The following is an 11,658-nucleotide window of genomic DNA, read 5'->3' on the forward strand; positions in this document are numbered from 1 at the left end:
ACCGGACAAAAATGGCTCAAACTAAGACAAGTGTGTACCTAGTAGGTTTACTATAAGATTAACGATATTTTTGTATATATTAAACATTAATAACTTCAAGTACAAAGTATGATTAGTCTAAATCTGTATTTTACCCGTTTAGAGAGGAAACCAAGGAGATGAAAATTAATTTTAGAAGATGAACTTTTTCACCTGATTGAATGTATATCATAGTAAAATATCAAGGTAAATCTCTGTCATGCCAAGAAAATATACAAGGAATTAAAATAACAAGTTGTTATTATCGGTTTAGATTGCAGGTGCCAGATATGTGATTAATTCAGATATAACTGTAGGGCATCCATTGTTTGTTTGATGCTGTATTGCTTTTTCGAGAGGAGAAATGAAGTAGCACGTGCTATTCGTAATCCTTATCTTTTGTCATTTTATATTATCTTTGTTAAAATGATCAAACGATTAAACGTGCTTCAAAATGAGCTGTCAGTTACAAAACAAGCACTCTTGTCATGACTCTATGGTTGTAACAAGATAACCGGGTGGGATTTCGGATTCATAACAACACTTTTGATGGTGATACAAATACAATGTTTAACTACGAATGACTTGAACGAGAAAAGAATTATGATTAATACGTGCGTATAATAACCAAATATTGGATCATTAACATAATCCGCACGAACTAAATAATGAAAATACAAATAAATGACCTTACACAGTACAGGGACAAGGGGTGAATGATTCACATTATTTCACAATGAAAGAATGATGTGTTTTACTCAGATAGTAAAACTGTGGTATTTTACTCATATATTAAAAATGTATTCACTCAGATAGTGAAAATCATGAAAACAGGGACAGATGTACAAAATATCTGCACAGTCCCAAAAAACACACTTGGTATTACAAACCCCAAAAATTCCCCCACGGCTAAACTATTACATTTACGGAGTTACACACTCCGTTACCAGCACACTTGGCTACCAGTCACACTGGTCAAGTAAGCAGTCAGTATTCCAGGTTGGTCAATCAAGCAATCAGCGCCCACCTATCTCCGTCAGCAACGCCCGATCACCTGCTACTCGACCAGCAACACTGTTTACTCTACAGCTGCTATGGATCAGCTTCACAGCTGCTCTGGTCAACTACTAGGGTTAGCTCTGCAGCTGGTATCACGTCGACTCCGATCACTCCGATAACTCTGATCACTCTGGTCACTCTGGTCAGCTGAAAATACATCTAACACCGTGTACTATGCATACTATGCATGACACGGGCATATACGATAAAACGTAATGACCTTATACACCATAAGCTACACAGATTACATTATCGGCACAATCATTACAAAACAATACACAAGTTCAGAAGTGAACCTAACCGTGCCCGACAAGAATCCTATAGTACTAAACGTTTCTTAAAAATGCAACTTTATATATTGCTAATATAAATCCCTTGCTAAGTCACAAACAAGATTAGAAAATATTTGCATGATACTACGTTCCGTAATGTAAAGATTTTGACCTACGGTGAGGTATTTATACACAGACGATGTCAAAATACATCGTATGTGCGCTAGAAGTATTCGGTTCTTCCCACCGAAAGCACTTCGCAAGTGCGGCATAAGATGAACCGAACTAACTATTTCGAAACCTTTGTACAATTTACATTAATCACCCTCGGGTATCGTTGTACACAAAAAACGAAACCCTAGTACATGTATTTAATAAATAAACGGATTTATACAATTCTGTGACAATGGTCTTAAACTATGAAACAGAAAGAATTGAGCAAAATTCAACTAATATATATTTCCCTATAATACAAAGTGAAAATTCAAAAATCAGTTATAGCATTGTGAATGAAATCCTAAATAATCCTAAATGTTCTATCACAAGTCCAAATTATAGAATATTCCGAATGAATTCCAATAATAATGAATGTGGTAATGTACCAGTGGTCTTGAATGTGCTGATATACAAATAGTATCGAATGTGCTGGTGTACTAATATTCCTGAATGTGCAGATTTATTTAATTCTCTTGATGGTTTACAATGATATAATCCAGTACGTCTATGAACGAATTCACAATAATCCCAAAGTAGTATTTTAGTCCAAACAGTCCATGAGAACTACGTAATTCCAATAAATAATGTAAACAAATGCATTATCTCAAATTATATCTGAACACGGATAAAATCTCGGACTATAGCTTCCCAAAGACTGATATGAAACAGGAATGAAGAATTATTTACTAAAACCGTTTTGATAACAAGCTCATATCTGACCTATAACAACATAACGTTCTTTTAAAAATTTGATTTCTAATGGGAAATAAAATCATTAATTTGTAAACAAGGTTAGACCTTGATCTTTAGGTTTATTAAACATCTTATAACCATGACACAAATCAGGTAGACATTACATGACAATATACAGATATGTCGAAACTCTGCAGTCAAGTCACGGATAAAGGTCAAAAACACAGTATAAATTAAAAATGCCAACACTCTCCAGAAGAAGCTACCTAAGTGGGTAGTTCTTAGTTCATCATCAAAAAATAATTTACTTCATCTGTCCCAGACATAGTTGTTGCGTCCTTTTCTTTTTCTCTTTCCAAATTCATAATTCTGAATACATATATATTCTTTAAATAAGGAAGCTTTTCTAATTTTAAGAAATAATATTCAATTGCTGAAGTAACATGTGACTATTTACTAATCAAGCAACCTGACGAAGTACATGAACATGACATACTTACAAATTATAGTTACCGGGTTAACTTTATTTTACTTTCAGCTGATTGCCTCTGTCTTCTAATATGGAAATGTGATAATATATAGAACAAGCATCACAGGACGTCATTACAATCAGCGAATTCTAAGAAAAAAAAAACAGACTAACAGACAGACATACAAACAGAGAAACAAATAAAATACTTTCCTCTTTTAATATAACATTATTCAATTAATTAGTGTATCCCAGTATTTGAAATACATATGTACAAATTATTTAATTTAGGACTTTAGACAATAAAGTATTGCAATAAACTTCAATATCTTGACCACCTAAATTGTAAACTGCAGCACTATACATGTTTGTTTGCAATTAACTTCAAGATCAGATATCTCAACTGTAATTTCTTCAGCAGGGTGTGGATGCTTGGTGTGAGAACCTCAGTGTCTTGAAGTCTGACCTGCCATACTATCCGGATCAGTTTCCCCAGGCCTCCATACACTGTCCACATTTGGCAAACATACATCAGGGTCAGCAGCACATTCTATTAGTAGACCTCACGATTGTTTGCAGACTGATACCTCTGCGCCCCCATACATTTGCACGTTGCCTGCCAATAGCCACACGTGCTTTACAAATTCTGACATTGGTTTCGTCTTCGATGTTTATTGCACGTGACAGTGTGCTGCCTATATAGTCCAGTGCCAGGAAGTTTGGCCATTTATTGTGATGGTAGACCCTACCTAAGATGTTTTTATTGCAGGTTGTTGTTTCTGTCTTCTTGATACTGATCACGATACTACAATTGTCACAAGCTGAGGAAAAATGGACAATACTATGCTTCATATCGGACTCAGACTTGGCATTCAGGGAGCAGTCGTCAGCAAATAAGAGATTAGGAACAGTCTCTTCTGTGACTTTGCCTTCAGCTGTAGTTTTCTTAGTTTCCAAAGCTTATCGTCCGTCCGGTATCTGATGTCGATCTCAGTGACATAGTCACCGAAGGCAAGGCTGCGAACATCATGCTGAAGAGGGTTGGGGGCCAACACACGTCCTTGCTTGACTCTATTAGTGACTGGGAATGGATGAGATGACTCAACACCATTCACAACATGCGTAAACTTGCCATCATAGCAATGATTGGTTGCCGAGAGAAATTTGTTTCAATCGATCAGCAATTCGCTCGACCCTTTCGAGGAATATATCTGGGCAACCAAACCAATTATATGATCTTCTAAAGGCCTCTACGGCTAACTATGCCAAAGGCTTTTGTCAGGTTGATGAATGTCGTGTACATATTGGAGCTATGTTTTGGCATTTCTTCTGGAATTGACGAGCTGCAGACACAATGTCTATGTACCTCGTCATTTCCTGAAGCCACATGGTCTCTCTGTCAGGAGACCTTGAGCGACGTGATGCACAATACGATTCAGCAGAATTTTAGCACGGATTGTGCCAGGTATTGACAGCAAGGAGATGGCCCGATCGTTGATGTAGGATTGTCTGTTGCCTTCCGCTTGCGTAAGTGTACGATGGATGAATCCTTGTACTGTTGAGATATAATTCCCCCAGTCCACATTGACTGAAAGAGTTGAGTAAGTTTCTGTGCCATATGGGAGCATTCGGTTTTGTAGGCTTCTGTTGGTGTAGCTTCTGTTCCAAGTGTTTTGCCATTTGACAGTAAGTTGATTGCTTCACAGTTTCAGTCGGCTCTGGATGAGTTGCCTCTCCGCTGATAACTGTTGATTGAGGCTGTCGTTGAAGTATTCTGTCCATCTTTGAACTATCTTTCTTATAGTAAGGTGACAGGCACTGTCAGCACTAACTATTGGAGACGTTCTTAATTACTGTGGCTCGTCGATTATCTTCGAAACATCATAGAAGTTGTTCACGTCATTCCTGTCCCCGTAGGACTGAATTTCCCCTCCCTTATTTCTCAGCCATGGTCTCCCAACAAACTGAATTTCCTCTTGAACTTTCTGAAGGCTGCCTTCTTAGATGAAGAAAAGCTGTCTTCTAGATAGGCCTCTGTTTCTTATTCAGAAGGGACGTGAAATACACAAAAGCTGCCACGCAAGCATACTATCATACACCAAGAAAAGAGTACGCAGCGTTAATTGACAAACTGCTATACCCTACACAAATACGATTACAAGAGAAGGGCTGAAAGGGGATTCTAAGTTTTATTTGTCAATAAAATATACAAAGACAAATACATACATACATATATACATACTTACGTGCATGGACACACACACACACACACACACACACACACATGTTTTTATGTCTCCAATGGATTTTGTAGGCTTCTGTAGGTATAGCATCCGTTCCATTTACCATTTGACATTAGTTGATTGAATCACAGTTTTAGTCGGAAAGAAGAAATAGAAAAAACTATAGAAAGAGATTGATAGACTGATCAAACGACCAATACATATATGCATACATATTCCCAAATATCAGAGAATGTCCCTGATCAATGTGAAAACTTTAAAAGAACAATGTTCATCATGATTATGATGCTAATATAGTACTTACACTAATATAATTACAACTGCTGGAATGATTTGTTCAATAATAAAAAATACAATTTTCATTTACTTATATCACCTTTTCAATGTGATTATGTGGACCTTGCAATATAATGATTATTAATGTAAGCCTAGACACAACCAAAAAGAGAAGTTTGTAAAATGTACTTATTTTATTATGTAAACATCTTCACTGTTTTCATTTAGCCTGACACTGCACGTCTGCAAACAAAATAATGATTTCCAATTTGTTGCTTGTTGTAAGCTTCGTAGTAATGATTGGTGCTTGTAGCCGAACAAGGATCTCTTGCACAATAGTCTGTGGCGCAAGTTGTTGGATCAGGTTTTCTTCCGCAAAGAGCATCGCCTGCAGCTTGTATAGCATGTTGGTATTCAATGGTGTTGTGGGCTTTAGCATATTCCCATGCTGTATTATGCTGCGCAACATCTAGTGTGTTGTACTGGTGGTGAGTGCCATATGTTTGGTGCACAACAGAACTCACGGTATTAGGGTACCCAGGGTGAGCCACGCGATTAACCACGGAGTATGCTACAGCAAGTTGTCCCTCGGCGGGCTCGCCTCTCGCTTCGCCAAACACGATTCGAGCCACAAGTTGTGTATTTGCATCCGTGCTGCAAAAAATCAATATTCAAAAGTCTGCAATATCATCAATGCACTTTCACACATTAGTGCCATTGTGAATAATACTAACATATTTTCCAAGCAAATATGACAGTGTAACGCAGTACTTTACTATTACAGCATATCAACGATACCCTAATATGTGACAGTTCCTATAGATCGCCGACCAATACTATAGCTGGCAAAGATGTGAGGCATCGCATGATTTACAGTGGCACTGGTAGCTTTTCGGACATTCAGACCCAATGTTCATCGCCCATTCGACTGTCGCTGTATAGCATATACAAATTCCTTCATAAAATAACATATTAGAAACAGTTTTTATGAAAATTTCATTATACACTAAAACTGAACATTAATTCGCATGAGATAAGTGTCGATATTAAAACTGAATACAAATTCACATGAGGTAAGTGTCGATATTAAAACTGAATACAAATTCACATGAGGTAAGTGTCGATATTAAAACTGAATACAAATTCATATGAGGTAAGTGTCGATATTAAAACTGAACACAAATTCACATGAGGTAGGTGTCGATATTAAAACTGAACACAAATTCACATGAGGTAGGTGTCGATATTTAAACTGAACACAAATTCACATGAGGTAGGTGTCAATATAAAAAACTTTTATTTTATTTGATGTGCTATGATATTGGCGAAGCCTGGTTACCTCAACTCTTGTGACAGGTCAGTTAGTCGACAAACCAAAACGTTTGTGATTGTGTAGTGTGGGATACAGAATTATAAGTGAAACCATTGTGCAATCACATTTTATGCTATTTATCGAAGTAAACGCCATGCGAGAGCTGATGCGAGAGTGATGGGCATTCTGTTATAAATGCAATTTATTCCAAAATATTCCGATCAATCAAAAGACTGCATTGACCATGCTAATGTAAATTTCATTGCTCATGGTTATATTCACGTACGCTGTAACTGTTTTATAAAGTTGTACACTTGAACAAATATTCCGTATAAGAATCACAATAGTAAAGACCAGCTATTTAGAGTAGAATTGCATGCAGATTATTATTATTTTTTTCGATTTCTTTAAAATTATGAAAACAATGTTGCATTCTTTGCTCAAGGTCAGTCACCGTAATGGATCGTTTCCAAACTCATTGATATGGCTTAATAATCATTGCTTGAATTCATGTTAAACGCTAAAAGAAGTTGTTTTAATTGCAGGCAATGTTTAGACGCTATTATTATATGCTAGAAATGCAGATAATGTTTAGACAGTATTTGCTAGAGTTGCTGATAATGTTTAGACGCTAATGGTAACTGATAAAATGCAGGTAATGTTTATACGCTAACAATAGATGCTACCAATCAGTTAATGTCAAGAAGCTAAGGGTAGCTGCTAAAATACAGTTAATGTCTAAAAACTAATGGTAGATGCTAAAATACAGTTAATGTCTAGGCGCTAAGGGAAGCTGCTAAAATACAGTTAATGTCTGGAAGCTAAGGGTAGATGCTAAAATACACTTAATGTCTAGAAGCTAAGGGTATATGCTAAAATACAGTCAATGTCTAGAAGCTACGGGTCGCTGCTAAAATACAGTTAGTGTCTCGGAGCTAAGGGTAGCTGCTAAAATACAGTTAATGTCTAGAAGCTAAGGGTAGCTGCTAATATACAGTTAATGTCTAGAAGCTAAAGGTATATGCTAAAATACAGTCAATGTCTAGACGCTAAGGGCAGCTGCTAAAATACAGGTAATGTCTAGAAGCTAAGGGTATATGCTAAAATACAGTTAATGTCTAGAAACTAAGGGTAGTTGCTAAAATACAGTTAATGTCTAGAAGCTAAGGATAGCTGCTAGAATACAGTTACTGTCTAGACGCTAATGGTAGATGCTAAAATACAGTTAATGTCTAGACGCTAAGGGAAGCTGCTAAAATACAGTTAATGTCTGGAAGCTAAGGGTAGATGCTAAAATGCAGTTAATGTCTGGAAGCTATATGCTAAAATACAGTCAATGTCCAGAAGCTACGGGTCGCTGCTAAAATACAGTTAATGTCTAGAAGCTAACGGTAGCGGCTAAAATACAGTTAATGTCTAGAAGCCATGGGTAGCTGCTAATATACAGTTAATGTCTAGAAGCTAAAGGTATATGCTAAAATACAGTCAATGTCTAGACGCTAAGGGCAGCTGCTAAAATACAGTTAATGTCTAGAAGCTAAGGGTCGCAGCTAAAATACAGTTAACGTCTAGAAGCAAAGGGCAGCTGCTAAAATACAGTTAATGTCTAGAAGCTAAGGGTTTATGCTAAAATACAATTAATGTCTAGAGGCTAAGGGTCGCTGCTAAAATACAGTTAATGTCTAGAAGCTAAGGGTAGTTGCTAAAATACAGTTAATGTCTAGAAGCTAAGGGTAGCTGCTAAAATACAGTTAATGTCTAGACGCTATGGGCAGCTGCTAAAATACAGTTAATGTCTAGAAACTAAGGGTAGCTGCTAAAATACAGGTAATGTCTAGAAGCTACGGATCGCTGTTAAAATACAGTTAATGTCTAGAAGCTAAGGGAAGATGCTAAAATACAGGTATAGTTGTTAAGAATACAGTATTATGAAGTTTATGTAAATTAAATCCGAAAAAATTATATTCAAGTCCAAAGAATGAAAAGTTTTGTATAAACTTCAGAACCAGAAATATATACTGGTCCGCCAAATATCTTGACTTTATCAAAATGGCGTTGTCCAGAACTCTAAAGATTAAATCAGTATAGTTCCAGAATAATATTATAGTAAAAGAAATGAGAACGTTTTATTTCCACAGCCCAAAGAAATATTTTTCCTCTTAAATAATAGCTAAGTACAACACAAAATACGTCTTCAGACTTGATGTTACAACACTTTTGCTTATGGGATAATATGCAATTAGCAAATGGAGTTTCTTTTTCTTTTGATAAAGTGGATTACTTGCTCCTATGTCTCTTAATGCAAGAAGCATGAAGGATGTATGCGCATGTATATTTAGATCATTTGTCATATATCTCTTTCACTTGATTAAAATAAAGCATTGTCAGCGAACATATGTCTTGTGTTTCGATTGTTTTTAATCGCTCGTTATCTTTCTTTTCTACATTCACCTTGTATGTACAGCGAAACATTATTAAACCTGCCCTTCTACAGCACGGAATACTCTACAGATTGGTCCCATATTTCAGTCCTAATGCTGATCGACCTCTGTAAACTTGCTACCTAAATACTTATAGACCAAACAAATGCTTGCGTTCCAACAGTGGCAAACATATGTAAACTTTACTATAATTTATTCTGATATAGCCCATATGAATTTGGACCTTTGCTGTCACACACACACACACACACACACACGTATTATACTGTAAATATCCAAGCGCATTTCACTGCCTAAAGTGCTGAGGTCGAACTGCACTTTCAATCAACACCTACCTTCACACATTGACTAATGAAACCAGTGGATGCAATGTCAGTGTGTTTATGGTTTTAAATATTAAAGGTTGATATTTCAAATATCAGTGTCTGGACTGGTAATGAAAAGATTTTAAGAAATAGCATTGAGATCCACGTATCAACGCTCTTTCAAAGGTAGAAAGCATGTAAAATCAAAATGAAAATCGAATCCTGGAAAAGCATAACTATTAAAATTTGACGGCTTTATGTGCGCAATGTATTTTACAAAAATGTGCTTCATCCAAGCTTTGCTATTTCCTAATTTTAAGAAATAAATTCAATCACTGAACTAAATAACATGTGAGCATTGCTGAACAGATTGTTACGCCATTAGGTATCACACAGTAAAATTAAATTGTACGTTGTTAGAGAGATAGAGAGCGGATTCAACATTAACATTTGATAATGTCTTCGCAATGGTAAATCCCTTGCATATATCCATGTTTTGTGCAGTGATTATATACCAACCATGTCACAAGTTTGTATTTAATTTATTACTAATATCCTCGACCGAAAAATGCCTTACCATAAAGTAGCTGCCTTAGCACCAGCAAGGAGAGCCAGGAGGAAAAATACCGATACTGGCGACATCTTTGAACGCAAGATTTTCGATTGTCTCTCAAATTTGGAGTAAGAACTATCTGCTAATGTGATCAACTTATACCTGTGAAAGACGACTTTGAAGTCAATCCCTTGTGAGTTCTGACAGATGTTCTCCTTACTTTACCATGTAAGACAAAAAAGGTGCATCGATAATGAACATTAAACATGATTTTTCATACCTACTTGCGTTTCAACGTATCGTAAAGTTTAGATTCACCACACTAGGTATAGCAACACAACTTGTTTGCGATAGAAATAAATAATAACTTGGTTTATATGCTTCACAATCATACAGTAGGTACCGACATATATACATATACAGTGCCCGAAAGCAGCCGGACTAAAATAGCTTAAACTAAGACAATTTTGCACGTACTAACACGCAGTCGTAGGTACAAAGTAGGTTTACTCTAAGATTAATGCTATTTTGTATATATATAAGACATTAAAAACTTTAAGTACAAAGTATGGTTAGTCAAAAACTGTATTTTACATATTACGAGAAGAAACCAAGAAGATGAAAATTACTTTGGAATATAAACTTTTTCACCTGATTATATGCACAACGTAGTAAACAATTGGGGTAAATCTCTGTCATGCCTAGCAAATGGATAAATATTGACCATAGACTGCATATACCAATATGTGATTAATTCAGATAAAATTGTTGGGCATTCATTTTTTGTTTGATGCTGTGTTGCTTTTTTCGAGAGAAGAAATGAAGTAGTGCCTGCTGTTCGTAATCATGAAATTGTTTTCATTTTATATTATCTTTATTAAAACGTTGAAATGACTAAACGTACTCTAAAGTGAGCTTTCAGTTACAAAACAAGTACTCTTGTTAAGACTCTATGGTCTTAAACTATGAAACAGGAAGACGTGAAAACATCACGTTTAGCAATATTCAACTTAAAATTTTTCTATAATACAAAGCGAAACAGTATTGTGAATAAAGTCATTAACAGTATTGTGAATAAAATCCTAAATGTTCTATCACTGTCCAAATTTATAGAATGTTCCGAATGAATTACAATAATTGTGAATGTACTGTTGTAACTGTAGTCTTGAATGTGCTGATGTACAACTAGTCTCGAATGTGATGATGCACTCAAATTCCTGATTGTGCTGATTTACCAATGCTCTTGATGTGACACAATGATATAATCCAGAACGTCTGTGAACAAATTTACAACAATCTCAAAGTAGTAGTTTAGTCCAAATAGTTCATAAGTACTTTGTAATTCCAATGCAAAATTTAAATAAGTGCTTCATCTCGAATTACATCTGAACACAGAGAAAATCTCTGACCATAGGTTCCCAAAAACTGATACCAAACGGAAGAATTATTTACAAAAAGTTTTATAAACAAACTCACCTGACCTATGATGCAACAAAATGTTCTTGAAAGAAATGAAATGGAAAAAATCACTAATTTGCAAAACAGGTCAGACCTTGATCTTAAAGTTTAGTAAAGATCTTGTTTACCACTTATCATCATGACAAAAATCAGGCAGATATTAGATGACAATATGTCAAAACTCTGTATCCAGTCACGGACATAGGTCTAAAACACATTATCAGTTAAAAAATGCTGAACACTGTACAGAAGAAGCTACCCAACTGGGTAGTTCTTAGTTCATCGTCACAAAAGAAATTAATGTATCTGCGCCAGACAGAGTTGTTGCATCATGTTGGTCTTC

General features: G+C 35.8%; 1 protein-coding gene across 1 annotated transcript; it reads right to left on the reverse strand.

The window, feature by feature from the left end:
• Window positions 1-5,421: 5,421 nt before the first annotated feature.
• On the reverse strand, window positions 5,422-10,038 carry LOC149805918 (uncharacterized). Its single transcript, XM_089950697.1, has 2 exons — window positions 9,882-10,038; window positions 5,422-5,900 (listed from the first exon to the last, which is right to left on the reverse strand). The coding sequence occupies exons 1-2, from the start codon at window positions 9,944-9,946 to the stop codon at window positions 5,471-5,473; spliced, it is 495 nt and encodes a 164-aa protein (XP_089806823.1). The 5' UTR covers window positions 9,947-10,038; the 3' UTR covers window positions 5,422-5,470.
• Between the last annotated feature and the right edge of the window lie 1,620 nt (window positions 10,039-11,658).

This window comes from Sinohyriopsis cumingii, chromosome 2 (assembly GCF_028554795.1).
Source record: "Sinohyriopsis cumingii isolate HCF-2022 chromosome 2, ASM2855479v2, whole genome shotgun sequence".
Taxonomy (NCBI): Eukaryota; Metazoa; Mollusca; class Bivalvia; order Unionida; family Unionidae; genus Sinohyriopsis; species Sinohyriopsis cumingii.

Excerpts from the sequence above, each read along its gene's own strand:
- LOC149805918 (XM_089950697.1), bottom strand. The coding sequence starts at position 9,946 with ATGTCGCCAGTATCGGTATTTTTCCTCCTGGCTCTCCTTGCTGGTGCT. Across the intron at positions 5,901-9,881 it reads GCTAAGGCAGCTACTTTATG|CACGGATGCAAATACACAAC; the intron begins GTAAGGCATTTT and ends GATTTTTTGCAG.